The sequence below is a fragment of the Hemiscyllium ocellatum genome, chromosome 15 (assembly GCF_020745735.1).
Source record: "Hemiscyllium ocellatum isolate sHemOce1 chromosome 15, sHemOce1.pat.X.cur, whole genome shotgun sequence".
Classification (NCBI taxonomy): domain Eukaryota; kingdom Metazoa; phylum Chordata; class Chondrichthyes; order Orectolobiformes; family Hemiscylliidae; genus Hemiscyllium; species Hemiscyllium ocellatum.
The window spans coordinates 43,749,093-43,772,976 of NC_083415.1; the positions used below are offsets into that span (position 1 = coordinate 43,749,093).

The window sequence follows — 23,884 nt, forward strand, 5'->3', positions numbered from 1 at the left end:
CACTTCTGTGGTTTTAATAAGAACACATTAGCAATGGCTCACCTTTCACAATTAGTTCTGCATAGTTGGACACTCCTGAGCCTCCTTCTGAGCGGATCACACATCTATATTTGCTTGTAGTCTTCTGTGATGTATCTGCCACACTGACAGTGGCAGAAAAACGCCTGTGGTTAACCACCCTTGTCACCATCAATGCTGTATCCTTTCCATTCCATTGCTGTACAAAACAAAATACATCTTAATTAGAAAATGTACCAAATTTTAGGTAAATTCTGATTGAATAATGATGAATTATTAGTTGGTTTCAGAATTGTGGTTCGGAATAACCATATTCTAATGTAATTTGCTTGCGTATCTTCTTAATTAGGGTTGTGTCTGATTACAGAACCGTACAAGCTTACAGCTCAAAATCTAGCCGTTCAACCTCTCACGTTGCTTCACTTTCTCCCCATAGGCTTGTAGAATTATGTTTTAAAGATTTGTTCAATTTCCCTCGAAAAGATGAAATGATTTCTGTTTCAACTCTTTATCACTGATTCCTTAGCCATCGGAAGAACTTTCCTATTCAACATGCTCCTTATTTTTAAATATCTGCATCATTTTCACTCTTTCTCTTTGCTCCAGCGGAAATACTGGTTGTGTACTACGCCTTTCCTCATTGATATAACTTACCATCCCTGTTGTCATCCTACTGAATCTATCCTCTCTATGTCTTTAATGTTCCTTTGTTAATCAATTTTCCAAAGCTGCACACAGTTCTTTTACTTTGGCAAACTTAATGTTCTGAGTCATTCCAGCTTTACTTCTTAATCTTGTAACTTATTCCTGACGGGCTTCATTTCTAAAACTTAAAAATATTTCCTGACTGTTTAGCTTTTGTGAGCAACTGTGTTGAAGACTACAAACAACTTAAGAGAGACAAGGAGGCACAGTTCACCACAATCACATGGGATGCATATCTTACTTAACACATTGGTGCAATGGTTTGAGTAATCTTATTTTGAGGGATTTAAACATGAGTCCAATGCTTCTTGATGAGCATTGGAAATGCTGAACCTGATGCTGAACAGACAGAAAAGGATCCATTTACTTGGATGTGCTTAAATGTTTCTGACTTTCAATGTAGAAGAACTCCCTCTTTGCAGGGATTCATGTAGAGACCAGCAGAAAGAGTCAGCGAGATGATATATCCACTTTCTCCAACACTGTAAATGTTTAAATGTCTGTTCTGAATATCGGTGAATGAGTAAACAGGTGAGTGGATGAATGAATGGGTAGAATGGTATGGTGGGTGAAGTGAGTGGGATAAGTGGATAGGGTGACTGAGATACATTAGTAGGTAGTTAGAGAGGCAAGTAGGTGTGGCGGTAGGATGGCAGGTGGGTAGATGTCTAAGGGGGTGAATTAATGGCTGAGATGGCAAGTTAGTTCATGGCAGATGGGAAGGTGGATAGGTAGGTTGGGGAGGGTTATCAGGTTAGTGACTAGTCAGGTCATTTTGAGGGATACCAAGGTGTTGGGGGCCAGTTAGGTCAGGTTGGGACACAGTTGGTTGAAGGAGACTCAGAGTGTTGGGTATTATTTGCAGGTGCTCAAGAGTTAAGTCATGGGGAGTAATTGCATTGGATTGGGGGAGGTTGGGGGGTTGGTCCAACAGGTTGTTAAGGCTCAGTAGAAATTGAAGTGCTTGGGGTATAAGAGTGTTCAGACCCCTAAGTAATGCTATGGGAGTTCATGGACTTTTATACAGGAAGTCTTTATTTACAGCTTGATCCATACACATATCATCTTCACAATGGGCTGGACACTCCTACTCCCTTCCAGCTTTATTACTTTATCAAGTGGCTCTGACACCATTATGAAATTTCTATTTTGCATGCTGCTGACATTGGTCTCTTTAATCTACAGGACAGCAAACAGGGGATCAGTGAGATGATGGTGAGAGGCAGTTTGATAGTTATAGAGTTTGATTAGTATCTTTCTGCCTAATATTTCCTGGATAAGTAAATCTGCTCATCAGCCTGCTGAAACTCTTCTCGATTTCTTTGTTACCTCTCAGTTGAAGAAACTCAAGGTGAATGCTCACATCTTTATTTGCACCAAGTCTAATTCTCCCCTCAACAATATGTTCTCTGACCATATTGGCTTCAGACTAAGCAATGTCTCAATTTTAAAATTCTGAACCTCATTTACAAGTTTCAAGATCTTCATTTTTAAAATCTCCCAATATCCCATCTTTGTAATCTCTCCAGCCCCACAACTCTATGACATCTGCATTTCACTAATTCTGCTTTCTTGAGGATCTCCAATTTTAATTGCCCCTCAATGAATGTGAAGGCTGTAAATTCTGGGATGTGCTTGCTAAACCCCATTCAATACCTACTTCATTTTCTGTATTTTGGATTCTCTGTCTATTTTTATTAACTGTCCTAACATCCATTTTGCTTTATAATACTCTGGGCTGAAGCACTTTTGGAGGTTTTATTATGCAGATTTTTAAAATTACATATAAAAGTAAAATTCAAATTGTTGCTACTACTCTGTTGTGTGGCAAAAATGGTTAGTTAATTTTTACATGTGTTTACAGACTATAGGGGTGCTGGTGGCATAGTAATATTGTCATTTGGCTCATAATCCAGAACCACATATCTCTGGGGACATGGTTTCAAAACTCACCGCAGCAGGGGGTGAAGTCTGAATCTAATAAAATCTGATATATTAAAACAAAAGCTTATCTAATGGTGATGCCGCAACCAACAGATTGGATCTAAGCTCTGCAATCCTGCTTCAGTTAATTGTGAAGAGTGGAGGACAATGAAATAACTCACTCAAGGAGGTGGCTCCAGAAACATCCCCATTCTCAATAATGGGGGAGCCCAGCACATCAATGCAATAGACGAGGCTGATGTAATTACAATAATCTTCAGCCAGAAGTGTTGAGTAGATGAACCATCTTGGCCTCCTCCAGTCATCCCCAGCATCACAGATGCCAGACTTCAAAGGATTCAATTCACTCCACTTGATAGAGAAACAGTTGAAGGTACTGGATACTGCAAAGACTAAGGGGGCCGGATAACACTCATTACTGAAGACTTCTGCTCCAGAACTTGCAGTGTCCCATACCAAGCATTTCTATTAGAACACTGACATTGACCTGACAATGTTAAAAAATTACCCAGTTATGTTCTGCACAACACACAATAAGCAGGAGAAATCTAGCCTGGTCAGTTACCACCCAATGAATCTCATCTCAGTCAGCAGTAAAGTGATGGAAGGTGTCATCTATACTGTTATCAAGCAGCACTGCTTGACCACTGCCATCCGGAGAACAAAGGCCGCTAATACATGGGAACTTCCTTGCAACTTCCCCTCCAAGTTACTTTCTATGACATCTGCTTACTTGGGAATATATTGCAGTTACTTCACTGTTGTTGGGTCAAAATGCTGGCATTCCCTCCCTAATGGCATTATGGGTAGACTTACATCAAATAGACTCAACAGTTTCAGAAGATGGTTCACCACTATCTTCTCAAAAGCAGCTCAGGATGAGTAATAAGTGCTGGACCAGCCAGGAGTGCCCATCTCTCATGAGTAATGAATTTTAAAAATCAAAATTTTAAGGCACAGACGACTAAAACTACAACTGCTAAAAGTTAAGATTAATATATGTAATGGCTTGGTTGGATGGGTTGGTTCTGAGCCAGTCAGGTTTAGTCAAATGTATTTTGTGATTTTACCTCTACAATGCAAATACAGAAAGTTAAAAGGCTGCCATTTTAGAATGAAAACCAATTAATTAACCAACCAGTCATCTGAATGACTGCAGCAAATAATGGCTAAGACAGTTGTTCCTTTACAATCACGGTACAAACATCTACCTGGCAAACTGCCCACTATGTCCTGTACACAAAAAAAGGACAAATCCAACCTGGTCAATTACCACCCTATCAGTCTGTTTTCGAACATCAGTGAAGTGATGGATGGTTATCAAGCAGCGTTTGCTCATCAATAACCTGCTCACAGATTCTCAGTTTGGGTTCTGACAGGGCCATTCAGCTCTTGACTGCATTAGAGACTTGGTTCAGATATGGACAAACGAGCTGAACTCGAGAGGGAAGACGAGAATGACTGCCCTTGACAGCAAGGTCATATCTGAAGCAACGTAGCATCAAGGAGCTCTAGAAAACTAGTCAATGGAAATAGGGAGGGGTTACTCTACTGTAGGAGTCATACATGACACATAGGAAGATGGTCATGGTTATTGGATGTTAGTTATCACTGCCCCAGGACATATGGACAGGAGTTTCTCAGTTTTTATTTTAATTTAAACTTTTTTTCTAACCAACTTATTCAGAGGAGTTATTACACACCTCTGGAGTAGGTGGGACACCATCATTGCACCACAAAAGGACGTTAGTTTCTCAAGTGTTATGACATAGAGCAAAGCAATATCAGCTGTTTTATCAATGTTACATCATAAGGTCAGAAGTATTCACTGATGATTGTACAATGCTCAACATTTTTTGTGATGCCAGAGATACTGAAAGATGCCATGATGAAATGCAGCAAGACCCGAATGTATTCTAGGTTTGGACTGAAAGTTCACAAATACCATTGATGGCAGACAACTGCCATGCAGTGACCATCTCCAATTCAGGAGAATGTAACCATTGCCCCTTGATATTTAATGGGATTATCTACTAACAACATCTGGGGGGTTACCACTGATCAGAAACTGAACAGAACCAACCACAATAATATAGTGGCTTCAAAAGCAAGTCAGACCTCAGGAATAATGCAGCAAGTAACTCCTCTGTTGAATCTCTAAATCCTGTCCATTGTCTACAAAGCACAAGTCAAGAGAGTGATAGAATACTGTCCACTTGTCTGGATAGACGCAGCACCAACAACACTCAAGAAAATTGACACCATCCAGGACAAAGCTGACCACTTGATTGGCATCATGTCCACAAACACTCATGCCCTCCATTGAAGCACAATAGCAGCTGTGTGTACCAGCTACAAGGTGCATGGCAGAAATTCACCAAGTCTTCTTACATTTCAAACCCACAACCACTACAACTACTACTTTCTAGAAATACAAGTACAGCAGATACACAATAACACCGACAACAGCAAGCTCCCTTCCATGCCACTCGCCATTCTGACCTGGAAATGTAGCACTGTGTTAGAATCCTGGAAGTCCATCCTCAATGGCATTGTGAGTCTACCTACATTAAACAGACTGCAGTGATTCAAGAAGACAACTCACCACCACCTTCTCGAGGGAGATGAGGGATGGTTAATGAATCCTGGCCCTGCTAGTGAAGCTTACATCCCAGCACTGAATAAAATAAAGTACATTGAAGAGACATATATGGTAGGGCTAAGAGAGAACTCTAGGTCTCAAGGTTAAGACAGTGAAAAACATAAACCCTGGGACTAGATTCATCTAAGGACTCGAAATAGATATTTTAGGACAAATTTAAACAAGAATGCAGTGACACAAGATGTGTAACTTTAGTGCAAAGCAGTGTCTGCTTCACACGAATGTTCAATTAGTGAAGCATAATTGTCAAGTAAAGGTCTGATTGAGTCGGTTTTGCATGGTTTCAATGTCTTTCTGTTCTGATGTTAGATCAGAGGTTGATTGAGGATTTAGGCTCCATTTATATAAATGTGTTAGTGTGAACCCATCTCAAGGAATACTATTATCACAATTGCACTATAAATGGATTCAGTAACTCAATGCAACACTGATGCAGGAAAATTTAGCTTGACCTTTGCCGAAACAGAAAAACTTCAATGGCACAACATTTACATTGTTAAAGATTGCAAATTTGACAGGTTTATTCCTGTAAAGATGTCAAATTTTGCAGAAGATACCTAATTAGCTGAGTTGATACATGTTGGACACAAGTTCTTCTTGAAAGGTAATCAGAAATAATGACCTGATCTAGCAAAAAGTTGTAATGAGTCGACATAAAAATCTTTTGCTTATTAGATGGAGTGCACAAACTCCGTGAATATCGTAAAAATAGAATCTTTGACCCAGGACATTGATTGAATATCAGAACGGTGAAACATATAGACAGGGCATTGCTGCCAGCATTTCTCTTTCCTTGATTGAATCAAAGAGTCTATTTAATTTACAGCAGTAGAGGAATGACCACTGAATCTTAATGAGTTGAGGCTCTTGTCTTAAGTTGTAATTTATTGATGGTAGGAATTAGTTGCATTTTCCTGTTAGATATTTTTGGTAAGATCACTGGGGGACTTAGATGACAATCTGTCACCTTTTGAGATCCAGAGCTATTAACACCACCCAAGACTGTTTGACATCATCAGATTAACACAGTCTCCCTCATTAACCCGTTCAGAACTATTACTGAATACAACAGTAATTGGCAAGGATGGCAGAAAACTAAAACTGGGATTTTTGAAATGGCATTGGAGAAAATCAGGGAGACCTTGGGTCAAAGGTTTTCAGACATGACCAGCAGAGAGTAGGAGGAATCTAAGTCGTATGTAATGTTGTTGACTGTTTCCCGTGCAAATCTAAGATGGACTAATAAACTAGGCTTACATTCAGGCAAAGAAGTGAATTCTGCAGACATGCAAATATATTTGTTGGGCTTAGTAGGGGGTAGTCTTAAGAGGTGGATGGTCAGACAACATTTGAGATGATTAATATTTTGGACCATTGTTTCTATGGGAAGTTGAGAGTGTGGATCCTCAGACAAGGTTGGTTGGAGGGAGAAGGGGATGATAATCAATATTGAGCGGAGTTCTGTTTCGATGTATCACTACCTAGTATGGAACTGTGCCACTCAAGATCGGAGATGGTTACACAAAGTGGTGAACTCGGCCTGGATAATCACAAAAGCCAACCTCCCATCTATTGAATCCATTTACCAGGCCCGCTGTCAAGGAAAGGCCACCAGCATTCTCAAAGATCCATCCCACCTTGGCAATGTTTTTCTACAACCTCTACCATCAGGGAGAAGGTACAGAAGCCTGAACACACGTACCAGCTAGTTTTGAAATAGTTTCTACCCTACTGTTGTTAGAATACTGAATGGACTCACAAACTCTTTACATTCGCCTGTACTTGTGTTTTTGTCTTCGCCACTGTTTACCTGTTATTTACTTATCTATGCTACTTAACTCTATAATCTGCCTGCATTGCTCGCAAGACAAAGCTACCTCGGTACGTGACAATAAATTCAATTCAATTCAATTGAAGAACTGTAGCCTACTGGGAGTGATTGACACTATGGCAATCAAGGAACCCATCCATTGGGGTTAGTATAATCAGGTGAATAGACACTATTCTCTCTGGTCAGGATCGAGAGTCTCGAGGCTGTTTTGCCTGCCTGGAGCCTGGGTTCAGAATATCGCCTCTGGGCTCATAGGTACCAATGATATAGGTAGAAAGAGGTTGTGCTAAGGGAATATGAGCTGCAGGATCTAAACTAAAAAGCAGAAGCAAAAAGGTAATAATGTCTGGATTACTGCCTGAGCCACAAGCAAAACTGGCACAGGGTCAACAAGATTAAAGTGGTAAACGTGTGCTCAAAGATTGGCATGGGAGAAAAGGAATTGAATTCATGGGACAACAGCACCAGTTCCGGTGAAGGAGGGAGCTATTCTGATGGAATGGGTTCCACTTGAATTATGCTGGGACCAGCATCCTGATGAATGGCTGTAGATAACCAGGGCTGTAGTTAGGGCTTTAAACTAAGTTGTGGTTTGGTTGGAGTTGGGGGCAGGGGGGTTCAGTTACAAGAAAATTAGAAAATCAGAGGTAAAGGAGAAGGTAGGATTGTAAGTTAGCGACAGGGCTGATTGTTACCAGAAAACCGAACAAAATTACAAATGTCATAGTGCGTCAGGGAATAAGAATGTAAGGAAATCCAACAATAGATCAAGTTTAAAGACTTTGATTCTTAATGCCCCAAACATTTTGAATCAGGTTGACAAACTGACTGTGCAAATTGAAGTAAATTCATATGATGTCAGAACCATTACGGAAACATGGTTACAAGGAGATCAAATCTGGGAACTTTACATTCAGGAATATTTGACCTTTCGGGAGACAGGAGGGTGGGGTAGTACTGTTAATAAGAAATAAAAAGCCGACATTTGTGAGAGATGATCCGAACTCAAAAGTTGTAGAGCACATTTTGAAGGTAAAACAAAACAGATTTATATAGGGAAAGATATACTTTCATTGGAGCAGTTCAAAGAAGTTCACTAGGATGATCCTTGGCATTGAGGGATTGAACAGGTTGGAATTTTACTCCCACAGTTTAGAAGAATGAGAGGTGACCATATTGAAACCAACCTTGTCTGAGGATCCACACTCTCAACTTCCCAGAGAAACAGTGGTCCAAAATATTAAGGGGCTTGACAGGATAAATGCTGAAAGGATATTTCCTCTTGTGGGAGGGTCTAGGACCAGTGGGCATTGTCTCAAAATAAAGGGCTCCAATTTAAGAATGAGTTAAAGAGCAATTTTCTTTGTCTAAGACTGGTGAGAGCTGAGTGGGCAGAGCTGTGCAGCTCACCAGATAATTAAGACTGAGATAAAGAGATTCTTGATCAATTGGGGAATCAAGGTTTACGAGGAAAGAGCAGAATTGGAGTGCCAGATCAGCCATGATCTTACTGAGTGGTGTACCAGACTAGAGGGGCCAAACAGCCTACTCCTTTTTCTCTTTCTTATTATTTTCTTATTCTAGTTCCTTGATATCATGTACGGTCAGAAGGTGCCTTGATGTCAAGGGCAATCACTAAACTCACCTTTGAATTCAATTCTTTTGCATAAGTTTGGACGAAGGCTATAATGAAGTCAGAAGCTGAATATCCTGCCTGAACTTGAACTGAACATTCATGAGCAGATTATTGCTCGACTAGTGCTGGACAGCTCCAATTGCTAACAGAATGGACATGTTTGTTTTCATTTTGGGATCAAGGATTTAAGTAAAACAATTGCTTTCATAAGTTGAAGAAAATTCAATGGATGCATTTTTCCCAGCCTCTGAACAATGTGGGCCATGGACAGAAAGTTGGGAAAATCACAGGTTAGTTAGTTAACAGTTTTTTGAGGTTTTACTTTCCAACATAGTGTTGAACAGCACAACAAAATTCTCATGAGATCATGGTGAGAAACCTATTTGTATGTATTAGCATGTATTAACGTCTCATTAATAATTCATCTGACCTCATATTTATGCAGTTTCTCATTCTCCCATTCGCTGGATGACAACAAGTTCTGCGATGTATTTCAGAGCGGTTACCTGGCAACTCCAGCTCACTGCTGGCTGCTCCAAACACCCAGTACCAACACATCAGGACATATTCATGGGCAACGAGTGCACAAATACCAGCTTCACAGCCTGCAATTCAACGCTGCACTTTAGAGCACACCAGCATCTCTCATTGCAATACTCCTGCCAGGACATCCTGTATGGAAGTGGGCACTCATTTTATGGAATTTATCAGGCTGCATGTCAACAATCCTCTCCAGCTCACCTTTATGCTTCAGTGTTCTCAGTATCCCTGCCCTGCCTTGTCTATTGGCTTTTTACTTCCACAGCATGAGTATCTCAGTCTTGTTGCCCTGCCTAGCACAGTGTGACGCAGCTCAACATGTTTGTGAGCAGTTAATGGTGTGGACACATTATTGAATGGCACAGTGCAAATTTAATCTCATATCTGTAGCATGAACCAGCAGCATATGGGGAAACACACTGTATACACTTCAACCAAATTGCCATGTCTCAAATTTGATGGGGAGTAGTTTCCATCAATTCAACAGGAGATGCAGTCTGTCAGGAGGTCACGGCACAGTCAGTAAAGGGCATCTTATAATCACAGGCCAGGGTCTTCAGCATGGTCAATCATCTATGTTGGGTAACAAGAAGTGGTGGGCTATCTCACTACACACTGGGGAGTAGGCAGCTGTAAGTCCTACAGGTCCAGTCAGAGGATTCTCATAACATCAGTCAGGGAGCTGCATGGAGATCATGAGAGGTCTGGTCAGTCGTCAGTTGTGACTGTTTGTCCTTGTCAGTCGATCCTGAGGCTGAGCTGCATCAAGTAAAAGGCGCTCTCAGGAAGCACTACTTTGATTGAAATGAGGGGCAAGTCTATGCTAGAGATTAAACACAGCAACCTGAGCTGCAGAAGAGAGGCACAGTCAGTGAAGGTGGGAAGATTGAGATATAAACAGGTTGATGAGCTGTTATTGGTGGGAACCACAATGAAGGCCAAATGTGTTAGGGAGTGTGCACCAAGATGGTTGGCAGGATGGAATCGTAGGGCCGTTGCTCAGGGTAGGGGTTAGAGTCGCAGTTGCAACTCCACGTGGGAATCAGCAGCGATGGCCTGTCCAAGGAGTTCCAGAAATTAAAAGGGGCATGGATGTTTGGAAGGCTCATTGATGACCAGGCTGAGCATGTGATTCACTGTTCAAGGTATAACCTCTGTACTTTCCATATTCACTCAGCTCCGAAATACAAACTGTGAATGAGTAATGGCTGTGACCACACCTGGTGTGTGTGGAGTCAAGTTCTATTTTGCTGTCTCAATCTGTAAACTCCATTTGGAGTGGTGGGACTCTTCAAGGGCAAACCAATCAATCTTGCACTCACAGAGGATAGGTTGAAGTCATATCTAATCATTAGTATTGTGCATGTGAAATGTCCAACTGGTATGGAGTGTAAATACTGGTCATAAGCAACATTGACCATATCATTGGCCATTTCAGATTCAAGGTAGGCATCTCGGTGAGGCAGAACTAATCACAGATGACCTTTTAAAATTGACGCTAGTGGGCACAAAGCACAAAGATAATTGAAGATCTCAGGCAAGGTGTGAGTACTCATGCTGCACATAGAATCTCCCACCATCTCTTGGTAAATATGACTGGTGCTGCATTCATTGGGGAATGGTCTCTACATCAAAGCTCCTTGTGGAGGCATTCCATGGCCCTCCTTCTTGGACAGCTCCTTGTTCCATGGTGTAAAGGAGTATGTCAAACCATCATTTGTACGTGATGTGAATGCTGACTGCAAGCTTTATAAAAGACCTGTTCTGTTTGTTATGTTCTCCAGACATGGACTGTGAACAGAAAACTACTGATTGTCAATGTCAGTGCATGGTTGGCTTTCTAAAAGGGCAGTCGCACTAGGAATCTTGGGGTTTCTCAGCAGTGATGAGAATTTCTGTCCATGGCAAGTGAGGCAATCAAATGGATGGACTGCCATAGGATAGTGTGTAGTTAATGAGGGAAGCTGGGAAGATAATGTGAGAAACTTGGTAAAGCCTGATAGAGAGAATCCTTGCATGAAACTGATCAAAAATGAGAAGAGATGTCTGATAATATTCAGTCCATAATGGAACCCATTGAATTGAATTTTTGTATTGAATTTTGAAATTGTATCAATGAGTGTTTATTGTTTAATAGTAACATCAATAAAGCCATAATTTACTTTCTATCAACATGACTCCTGATATATGCCCATAATGGTTACTGGGTGAGTTAGCGTGGAAGAGGTAGAAACAAAGCAGAAAGATAGGGCAAAAGGTGATGCATAGGTGATATATGAGTTGGAAATGAATGGATTAACAACTATGATAGTCCATGTTGATGATTGGGAACATTGGGTATTAGGTGGTTTTGGAATGGGTAGATGGGCATTGGGTGACAACAGGGATATGGGTGCTGTGGGGGATGTGTATATGTGCACACATTGGCATGGAGCTCTGATGGATTGTTGGGGAATGTTTAGAGTATCAAACATGAGCATGAAATGAATGGGAGGATCTGGGGTTTGGCGCTAGACATTAGGTAACATGGGTTGGTTTGGATGGAGTGTGGAAAGTCAGGAAATGGGTGAGAGCAGGAGAGATCTTGTTTCCATCTTTATTTTGTAATTGTTCATCACAGTGTCAGAGTGGAGGCTGGTTATCCACCTTACATACCCGTCCCATTAGTTAGGAGCCTGATGTCCCTTGGGCTGCTTAGCCCAAATTATATTCCAGCCATTCGCCCCCCGCAGCCCCCTCCCTTCCACTAGACTGAAAATGCAAAGAATAGGTGGCCATTTTTAAAATTTGTGCTTGCAAAGCTGGAATTTCACTTGGCTCTAAGCACCCAACCTGGGAATGAAAATTAGGAACATTATTTCACTCATGTGACCCATTTTGTAACATTAAAATTTACTCCCTTAAAAAAAACTTGCCCATTCCCCATCCCTTTCCTCACTATCCCAGGCCCCAAACATACCTTCCACATGAAGAAGTGATTTACTTGTATTTATTTCATTTAGCCACACCTTAATTTACACATGTTTTAAATCCCTATTTCTATTTCATCCCAACAAGTAACCCCTTTGTATTTTGTACCATCTGTTTCCTTGACTCCTCCCTACTTCTGTCAAAATTATAAAATACAAAGTTTTACAATCCCTTTCAGTTTTTAAGAAGTCATTTTGGAAGTGTTCACTATTTATCTCCAGATGGATGCTGCCAGACCTGCTGAGTTTCTCTAGCACTTTCTGTGTTTCTGTCAAAATTTTACTTTCCGAGCTGAGGCTTAAAGTTAAGGTTTACAAAGACAGTTGACAGGCAAATTAGAGACATGGAGACTGAATTTCAGAAGGCATGTTAATGGTAAGATGCTCTGAACATAAGGATATCATAGATGCAATTTCCACAATTTGCAAACAACTATTTGACAAGTGGTGCATAGTCAATCTTGTACTTTTGTAAAACTAGAAGCCGAAAATGGAGAGGTCATCAAACTTGTATCAATAAATTATCACCATTGTCACAGTTTGTGTCAGATGTTGCTCAGTTGGTAGCTCCTGAAAGCTTATGGGTTTAAAGACCTAAGAATGAATATCAAGGCAGACACTCCAGCGCTGCATCATTCAAGGTGCCACCTTTCAGATGAGTTATTAAACCTAGGACTCATTTGTCCTCTTAAACACATATAAGATCTCACAGCATGATGCCAAAGAATAGTTGGGAAGTTATCCTTCACTGTACTGGACATTATGTATTCCTTAATCGACATCACAAAAACAAAGTGTCCAGCTATTCTCACATTTCCCTTTGAGGGAACGTGCTGTGTGCAGTCATACATTTTTACAGTAGTAGTATTTAGGTGAGTGAAAGAATAGCATAGATATTGATTAGATTCCCTATAGTATGGAAACAGGCTCTTCAGCCCAACAAGTGCACACTGATCCTCTGAAGAGTAACACACCCAGACCCATTCCCTTACCCTCTACTTGGTAATTTAGCATGGCCAATTCACTTGGCCTGCACATCTTTGAATTGTGGGAGGACACCAGAGGAAACCCACACAGACATGGGGAGAATGTGCAAACCCAATACAGATAGTCACCTGGGGCAGAAATTGAACCCAGATCCCTGGCGCTGTCAGGCAGCAATACTAACCACTATCCCACCATGCCACCCAATGTATTTAGAGTAATACTTAGACCATGGGTGGGGAACCTGAAGTCTTAAGGCTGTATTCAACCTTCTAGGCCATTGTGTGTGGTCTTTTGAATGAATACAAATTTGCAGCACAAATCTTTTATTTTTTATTAATATGTGTTTTTCCATCCTTTATTATTTTTATTTTAATCTTAAAATGAATGTATTTAAAATACCAGAGAGTAAAAGAAAATTGAATGAAATAATCCCCATTTATTGCTGCGAATCTACATTCTCCTACTTAACCAAAATCAAGATGCCCTTAACGTCACGAACGACGGATACCCATCTAGAGGGTCAGCTATAACCGCAGACGTCCATGCTGCAACCAAATATTCAAATGCTTTCCTACAAAAAGCAGTCACAATAAAGTCATTAAAAGGTTAGTTAACTTTAGAATTAACTTTTTTTTCTTTTTTTAGTTAGTTAGTACATAGTCATTAGATTTTTACAAAATGATGTGAATTTTGAAGAATATATGTAAGTTTCTTGGATGTAGCCTTATTAGATTACAACTAACATAATGAGGCCTTCCAACATGAAAAGATTACCCACCTCTGACTTAGACTGTTTACAGAGTGTATATACTTTAGTATTCTTTACTGAGGATCCAACATTAGTGACCATTTAGTTAGCTAGGTAAAAACAATGACTGCAGATGCTGGAAACTAGATTCTGGAATAGAGTGGTGCTGGAAAAGCACAGCAGTTCAGACAGCATCCAAGGAGCAGGAAAATCGACGTTTCGGGCAAAAGCCCTTCATCAGGAATACAGGCAGATTGCCTGAAGGGTGGAGAGATAAATGCCATCTAGTTAACTGTAAATTAATTTAATAGAAATTTATTTTTAATTAGATAGTTGCTACAGGTAACAATGGCGATCAACAGGGTAGTGCGTTTAACCGGAATAGGGGAAATCAGAGACAGTTCAAACATCCCTGACAGCTACATTTGCAAGAAGCTGCCTAGTTTCAGCTTCTGTCAGACTGCATGGATTGGTGGAATGACAAATAGACATCCTCAGGAGCATGCAAGAAATGGAAGGTGTCATAGATAGGAGCTTTAGAGAAGTGATCACACCCAAGGTTCAGGCAGATAGGACAGGCAGTCAATATAGGTGTCCCCTCTGGCTATCCTCCTCTCTAACAAGTCGGCCATTTTGGATACTGTTCGGGGACAAATGTTTGCCTATCAGAGGATGGTGGCAACAACAGCAGCCAGAACGGTAGCACCATAGTGGGAGCAAAGTGTATTGAAGTAGTAGTAACAGTGGACTCTGCAGTCAGGGGCACAAATAGGCATCTCTATGGTCGTAAATAAGACTCTAGGATGGTGTGTTGCCTTGCTGGTGCCAAGGCCAAGGGTGGCTCTGAGCAAGGAATTCTCAAAAGCGAGGGTGAGCAACCAGAGGTTCTAATGACATAGGAAGAAAGGGTGTTAGGTAGTAAGTTGAATATCAAGATTTCTAGGGCTGTAATCTTGGGATTAGTCTGTGCCTCATGCCAGTGAAGCTAGGTGTAGGAAGATAGTAGAGTTAATATGTGGCTAAACAGCTGGCTTAAGAGGGAAGGCTTCAGTTATGTGGATCATTGGGATGTCTTCTGGGGCAGGTGAGACTTGTACAAGGAGGATGGATTAAACCTAAACTGGAGGAGCACCAATATCCTGGCACGGAAGTTTGATTGTGTCACTGAGGAGGGTTTAAACTAGTGTGGCATTGGGGCGAGAACAACAGCAATAGGTCAGCAAGTGAAATAACTCAGGGGAAGTTAGAGACTACGGCCAGTAAGGCTAAGAGGAAGAACAGAAAGAGAAAGGTTACTGAACATGGCAGGACGGGGATTGTGAAATGTGTTTGCTTTAACGTGAGAAGTACAACACATAAGATGGATGAACTTAGAACTTGGATTAATACATGTAACTATGATGTTGTAGCTATCACAGAGATGTTGTAAGGTGGGAGACAAGACTGACAGCTTAATGTTCCAGGATTCCGAACTCAGGTGAGATAGAGAAGAATGTAAAAGAGATGGGGGAGTTGCATTACTCATTAGTAAGAATATTACAGCTGCACTGAGGGCTCATCCAGTGAGGCCATATCTGTAGAGGTCAGGAATAGGTACATTCACTTTGACAGGGTTGTACTACAGGCCTCCAAAGAGCAAACAGATGACAGAGGAACAGATATGTGGGCAGATTATGGAAAAACATGAAAGCAATAGGGTTGTCAAGGTGGAGCAAATTACTGCAGATGCTGGAATCTGTACTGAAAACAACAAATGCTGGAGATCACAATGGGTCAGACAGCACCCATGGAGAGACAGCAAGCTAATATTTCGAGTGTAGATAGATGCTGCCTGAACCACTGTGATCTCTGGCATTTGTTGTTTTCAGGGTTGTTATGGTGGGTGGATTTAACTTCCTTTGCATTGACTGGGGCTTAGGTGCAGGAGGATAGTGGAATTTGTTAGGTGCATCTATTAGGGTTTCTTCAAGCGATATGTAAATAGTCCAGCTAGGGGAATGAGCCCAGCCAGGTGGCCAACATTTCAGTGGGGAAGTGTTTGAGAAACAGTGACGATAATTCTGTAAGTTTAAAGTTACTTATCAATAAGGATAAGGGTAGCCCTCAGGTGAAAGTACTAAACAGGGGGAAAGGCCATCTACAACAACATTGTGTAAGAACTTGGGAATGTAGATTGGGGGCAGCTGTTTGAAAGTAAATCCACATTGGTCACCTGGGAATCCTTGAAAGGTCAGTTGATCAGAGTTTAGGACCAGCTGTTATTGTGAAAAATTAAGAATAAGAATGGCAAGATTTGGAAATGTTGGATGACAAGACAAATTGTGAGTTGAGTCAAAAAGAAAAAGGAGGCACATGTAAGGTTTAGGAAATTGAAGACAGATAGAGTCCTCGAAGATTATAAAGGAAGCTGAAAGGAACCAGGAGTTAGGTGGCCTAAAAGGGGCTGTGACATTAAACAGGATTAAGAGAAATCCCAAGACATTTTATACATATATAAGAAGCAAGAGGGCAGCTAAGGAAAGGGTGAATCCACTCAATGACAAAGAAGGGAATTTATGCACCAAGTTAGAGGAAGTGGGTGAGGTTCTTGACGATAATTTGCATTGACATTCACAAAGGAGAAGGACATAGTCACTGAGTCTGGGTATGTTCTAGGGCATGTTAATATAAAAAGTAGGTGGTGTTGGGTATTTTGAAAACCATTAAGGTAGACAAGTCCCCAGGAAAAATATGGACAAATTAGCCATAGGCAGCAGGGCTTTGTACAGGGGGGGTCATGTCTCACAAAACTGATTGAGGTTTCTGAGGAAGTGACAAAGATGAATGATGACAGCAGGGCAGTAGATGTTATCTCCATAGACTTTCGCAAGGCCTTTGACAGGATCCCTCATGGCAAGCTGATACAAAAGGTAAAGTTACATGGAAACCATGATGAGCTGATAAGATGATACAGAACTGGCTTAGTCATAAATAACAACAAGTAGCAGTAGTGGGATATTTCTTTGACTGAAGATCTGTGATAAGTGGTGTTCTGCAAGGATTAGTGCAGGGACGCCTGTGGCTTGTTATATAAAATTATACGTAATTAGTAATTTTGTAGATGACATGAAGATAGGGGGAGATGTGGATAGTAGTGAAGATTACCAGAGGATTAATTAGGATATAGATAAACTGGAGACGTGGGCAGAGAAATGGCAAATGGAATTTAATCCAGCCAAATGTGAGGTGATGCATTTTGATAAGTCTAATACAGGAGTAAAGTTTATAGTAAATGGCAGAACCATTATTAGCACTAGCATGCAGCGAGATGAAGGCAGACAGGCCCACAATTCCATGAAAGTGTCAACAGGAGTGGATAAGTTGGTCAAGAAGCGTATAGCATGCTTGTCTTCATCAGCTGGGGCACAGTATAAAAATTAGCAAGTCATGTTGCAACTGCATAGAACTTTAGTTAGGCCACATTTGGAATATTGCATACAGTTCTGGTTGCCACATTATCAGAAAGATTTGGAGGAGGTACAGAAAACGTTTACCAGCATGTTCCCTGCTTTGGTGGGTATTATCTATGAGGAGAGATTGGACAAAATTGGTTTGTTTTCATTTAAATGTCAAAGGCTGAGGGGCAAACTGTTAGAAGTTTACAAAATTATGAGAAGCCTGGGTAGAATAGATAGTCAGAGATATTTTTCCCAGATTAGAAATATTCAATTACTTGGGAACATGGGTTCGAGGTAAAAGGGAGTAACTTTAAAGGAAATGTGAGAGGCAAGTCTTTTTATACAGATGGTGGAAAGTGCCTGGAATGAGCTGTGAGAGGAGGTGGTAGAAGTAGATAGCTACATGCATAGATAGGGAATGGAGGGATATGAACTGTGTTGAGGCAAAAGGCTTTTAGTTCTGACAAGCATCATGTAACATGCAGGTTTGGTGGGGCAAAGGGCCTGTTCCTGCACTATTCTGTTTTTTGTATTACTCCACTTCAAGAAATATTGAATGGTTTTAGTTCTTGTGAAATATGCTATATTAATTAATTTTTGTAGATTTTTCTTTACAGGTTCAATTGGGTTAATTTTCCATGTAAATAATATCATATTAACAAAATACTTGACTGTGGACATGACATGAATCTAACTGCAGAATTGAATTTAAGGCTCTCATTCTTGGGACTGTGTACCTTCTGTTGAATCCATTCCACAACCAGGGGTAAGTGAAAAATGTACAGAAATCAGCTTCGGTTTCATTGAAGAAGGGACTAGTTCATTTTAAATTGTTCAATATCAACAGAGAGGTGATAATGATTCCCAGGTTGGCCACTCTGAATGAAGATCGAGGAAAATCTTTAAAAATCCTTTGAAGAGTAAAAAGACCTTATTTCATCATTGATTCTCTATAGCAAGTATACTTGTCAAATTGGTTCATTAGAGACAAAAGAAAAAGAGTTTCTCTCTCTTAAGCACCTGAAAAAATAATGTAGTTATCAATTTGGAGGAAGATCTAATGGCACTACTTACTGAACTACATCCCATTGATGCTCAGGTCAGTGTGACACAGGGAACAAAGCAAAAGAAAAGCAGCACAAAAGAACATCACTGCTTTGTGCTCCCTTCCAGGTCCTACAGGTAGCCTTTTAAAATGTGCCACAATTTAAACATTTGAAAGAAAGAACTGATTTTTTTTTTCAAAATATCTGAAAAAAATCAAATACAAACCTGCAACCATAACTTGTCATGCTGGGACCACTTCCCACCTGCGATACACTGAAATGTGGCATTTTGTCCTGCGTTCACCTCCACGTTCTGTAGCCGAAGGAAATGAGGGGCTTTCCCTAAAAAGAAATTCACAAAGTAACAAGATCAATCAGTTGGCAATCCCAGTACAATAATGAACTTATTTGGTTAAAGCTATTTCACAGAATTGCTTCAGTGTGGAAACAGGCCATTAGACGCAACAAGTCCACACCGACCCTCTGAAAAGTAACCCACCCATACCCATGCCCCTACCCTATTACTCTACAATTCCCCTGACTAATGCACCTAACCTGCACATCCCTGAACACTACATGCAATTTAGCATGACCAACTCACCTGACCTGCATATCTTTGGATTGTGGGAGGAAACTGTAGCACCCAGAAGAAAACCATGCAGACACGGGGAGAATGTGCAAACTCCACACAGACAGTTGCCTGAGGCTGGAATCAAAACCATGTCCCTGGTGCTGTGAGGCACCACTGAGGCTAACCACTGAACCCCCAATCCACTCGTAAGTGCCTGGAATGTCTTTAGAGTTTCACCAAATTAGCCATTAAAACTGTGCAAGTTTGCCAGGAATCTTGCACATACAGCTCAAATTAATAAGGATCTACTAGGAGAAAGTGAGAACTGCAGATGCTGGAGTACGAGAGTTGTAAAATGTGGTGCTGGAAAAACACAGCAGGCCAGGCAGCATCCGGGGAGTAGGCGAATTGACGTTTCGGGCATAAGTCCTTCTTCAGAAATGAGCCTCATTCCTGAAGAAGGGCTTATGCCCAAAACGTCGATTCTCCTGCTCCTTGGATGCTGCCTGGCCTGCTGTGTTTTTCCAGCACCACATTTTTCAACTTAATATGGATCTAACCATGGATATGTAATAATCAGCTGTAGATAATTTTTCAAGATCCTAGGAAAGTTCAAATTGATTAATGATTAAGAAAATCACACCAGTATTGTAAAAAGGCCAAATTTTGCAATATAAATAATGCAGGGTGTATATGCATAAATGCTGTTCAAGAATAAATCAGATTATAAACTCAGATTACTACATTTGAGTACTTCAATGCAGAAATCAGGATGTCACTGTGAAATTTGCCCTGTTGCTCTGAAACATTCACTGTAACATTCCAAAATAAGCAAATATTGATGTATGGATACACACTAAACTAGTCAGAAAATGTTTATAGTCTTTTCCTTCAAATGTAATTGAATTACTGCCAAACAATCTGATGCTGGAAGCCTAGTGATGAGAGATAAGGAAATAGCAGGAGAACTTAACAAGTACTTTGCATCAGTCTTCACAGTGGAAGACTGAGTAATATCCCAACAATTAAAGTAATCTCCAAACAATTAAAGGGCGTCAGGGGGTTGAGTTGTGTATGGTTGCCATTGCAAAAGAGAAAGTGCTAGAAAAGCTAAAAGGTCTTAATATTGATAAATCTTCTGGCCCTGATGGGATACACCCTAGAGTTCTGAGAGAGGTGGCTGAGGAAATAGCCGAGGCATTGGTTGAGATCTTTCAAAAGTCACTGGAGTCAGCGAAAGTCCCGGATGATTGGAAGATCGCTGTTGTAACTCCCTTGTTCAAGAAAGGATCAAGACAAAAGATGGAAAATTATAGGCTAATTAGCCTAACCTCGGTTGTTGGTAAAATTCTAGAATCCATCATTAAGGATGAGGTTTCTAAATTCTTCAAAGAGCAGAGTCTGATTAGAACAAGTCAACATGGATTTAGTAAGGGGAGGTCGTGTCTGACAAACCTGTTGGAATTCTTTGAAGAGGTGACAAGTAGGTTAGACCAGGGAAACCCAGTGGATGTGGTCTATCTAGACTTCCAAAAGACCTTTGATAAGGTGCCACATGGGAGGCTGCTGAGCAAGGTGAGGGCCCATTGTGTTCGAGGTGAGCTACTGGTATGGATTGAGGATTGGCTGTCTGACAGAAGGCAGAGAGTTGGGATAAAAGGTTCTTTTTCGGATTGGCAGCTGGTGACAAGCGGTGACCCACAGGGTTCAGTGTTGGGGCCGCAGCTGTTCACATTATATATTAATGATCTGGATGAAGGGACTGGGAGCATTCTAGCGAAGTTTGCCGATCATACGAAGTTATGTGGACAGGCAGGTAGTACTGAGGAAGTGGGGAGGCTGCAGAAGGATCTAGACAGTTTGGGAGAGTGGTCCAGGAAATGGCTGATAGAATTCAACGTGAGCAAATGCGAGGTCTTGCACTTTGGAAAAAAGAATAAAAGCATAGACTACTTTCTAAACGGTGAGAAAATTCGTAAAGCCAAAGTACAAAGGGATCTGGGAGTGCTAGTCGAGGATTCTCTAAAGGTAAACATGCAGGTTGAGTCCGTGATTAAGAAAGCGAATGCAATGTTGTCATTTATCTCAAGAGGATTGGAATATAAAAGCGCGATTGTGCTACTGAGACTTTATAAAGCTCTGGTTAGGTCCCATTTGAAGTACTGTGTCCAGTTTTGGTCCCCACACCTCAGGAAGGACATACTGGCACTGGAGCATGTCCAGCAGAGATTCACACGGATGGTCCCTGGTCTAACATACGAGGAATGGCTGAGGATCCTGGGATTGTATTCATTGGAGTTTAGAAGATTGAGGGGAGACTTAATAGAAAATTACAAGATAATATATGGCTTGGAAAGGGTGGACGCTAGGAAATTGTTTCCATTAGGTGAGGAGACTAGGACCCGTGGACAAAGCCTTAGAATTAGAGGGGGTCAATTCAGATCAGAAATACAGAGACATTTCTTCAGCCAGAGAGTGGTGGGCCTGTGGAATTCATTGCCGCAGAGAGCAGTGGAGGCCGGGACGCTAAATGTCTTCAAGGCAGAGATTGATAGATTCTTGATGTCACGAGGAATTAAGGGCTACGGGGGAGAATGCTGGTAAGTGGAGTTGAAATGCCCATCAGCCATGATTGAATGGCGGATTGGACTCGATGGGCCGAATGGCCTTACTTCCACTCCTATGTCTTATGGTCTTATATGAGACTGAAAACTCATTTTTAACAAGGTGGCATCTCATTTCTTCAAATTCTAATTCTTGTTTGGGGATGATAAGGTGGGGAAGTGGGAATGAGGGAAGATAAGTCAGGAAGTAGGATTAGAGGTTGAAGTGGGTGTGCAACAAAGAAGAGAAGTGGGCAGGATGCTATGTAGCTTTGATTTCTAATCACTGCAACTTCTGAAGAAATTCTGAGAGCAAGTATGATTAGTGAGCGCTAGTCTCTTATTATTGACTGTTTGGTCAGGGTATTAGGATCTTGGAGAGATCAACAGTGAAAGAGTTTAATTGTAAACCCACCAGACCTAAACTAACTCCAATTTTTAAAAATTGTCTTTTTATTAAAAGCTGACGTAACCTAATGGGAGCAAGAATGTGATTGGAGAAAAAGTACAATTAATAAGCAAAGAAAATGATTTTTCCAAGATTTTTAAAAGATTAGAGAAAATATACAAAATTAGAAATTAATACAACCAATAAAATCACATCCTAGTTATATTATTGTTTGTTGTATTCATATGAAATTTCTTCTGTAATTTTAATAGAATTACACATCCATTTAAAAAAAAAGAGAAGTATATGGGTTATAGTATCAGTTATGATGGCAAAATATACAAATTTGTTATTTTGTTATGTCAGGACTAAAATGTGTTACTTCAGAAACTATCTAGACTACACTGTTTTGACAATTTGTCTTGTCTCTCACAGAGACAAGATGCAGATGCAGATGCAGAGGAGCTGATCAACAATTATATTATTACAAAGCAACGTTTGTCATTTCATATTATCCATTTCAGGGTAATATTTACTTCTTAAAAAATGAAAATTATCATTAACTCCTCAGATTTGTTGCCAATCCTGAAACCAATACGAACTTTATAGAATAATGTTTCCTTGCTCTCCTATAGTCCAAATATTCAGGATACTCTCTTCCTCATTTATTTTATATAATTGAAATCTTCAAGTTTGTTTGGAAATTCATACTGACATTCTCTCCATGTCAAGAACATTCCTTCACTGAGAGAGTTCCATCATCTGCAGCTCTCAGACCCAACACTCTGCAAGCGCTGTGTCTCTAAGATTAATGTTCTTAAATGAAGCTCCTCTCCTGCATATAACATTTTTAGCTGTTCCTCTAGCTTCGAGATACTTTCAGCTTTTCTCCCTTTCTGGAAGGAACTTTGTGTACCTCCAAACTGCTTTCTTTCAATTATTACCTTTATGCTTTTTACCCATTCCACTTAATGGCATTTACAGTATCAGGGAAACTTTGTTATCTCTGTTAGCCTGGGAACACAAACAAGAATGGCACTGCTCATTGTTCAGTAATGTAGGAAGCTGAATATCTTAAGGGCAGATTGGAAATTAGCAACATTTTACTCCACGTTGTCTGCCAAAAAATAGCAACAAGGATGGTACTAAGTGTTGGGAGCTGTGTGTTTCATCATGCTACAACATAAAGATGCATCATTAGCAGCATGAAATGTGACCTATGCTGTTTATCTGTCCACTGTTTATTAAAGTCATACTAGTAATTCACTTAATTTTATACAAGCTGAAACAAAGCTGCAGATATTCTGTGATTCACTTTTCAACAATTGTGTATAAACAAAGAAAAACTCTTCCATCATCTAACGTGTTCTGTCCTATTGACAGCAGAATCTTTAGGCACAAATTGGCCTTGAAAGTAATCTTTCTTTGTATCGAAATCCTACCTAACACCACAACAATCAGCATCGCCAGCATCACCTTAAAGGATGAAAATAGTAAGAAAAAGCATGGGTGTAATTTCTGACCCTCTCTTGGATTGTCTCCTTTAATGGAATAAACATTGACTGTATTCATTGGAGTTTAGAAGATTGAGGGGAGACTTAATAGAAAATTACAAGATAATACATGGCTTGGAAAGGGTGGACGTTAGGAAATTGTTTCCGTTAGGTGAGGAGACTAGGACCCGTGGACACAGCCTTAGAATTAGAGGGGGTCAATTCAGATCAGAAATGCGGAGACATTTCTGCAGCCAGAGAGTGGTGGGCCTGTGGAATTCATTGCCGCAGAGTGCAGTGGAGGCC

At 40.6% G+C, this 23,884-nt stretch overlaps 1 protein-coding gene across 1 annotated transcript in view; it reads right to left on the reverse strand.

Moving 5' to 3' along the window:
- The window catches only part of ptprt (protein tyrosine phosphatase receptor type T), a 1,408,195-nt gene that overhangs the window by 800,245 nt on the left and 584,066 nt on the right, over positions 1–23,884 (reverse strand). The window contains exons 5-6 of the mRNA XM_060836083.1: positions 18,750–18,865; positions 43–217 (exon numbers count right to left, since the gene is read on the reverse strand). Coding sequence (XP_060692066.1) covers positions 43–217; positions 18,750–18,865 — 291 coding nt within the window. The remainder of the gene's footprint in view (positions 1–42; positions 218–18,749; positions 18,866–23,884) is intronic.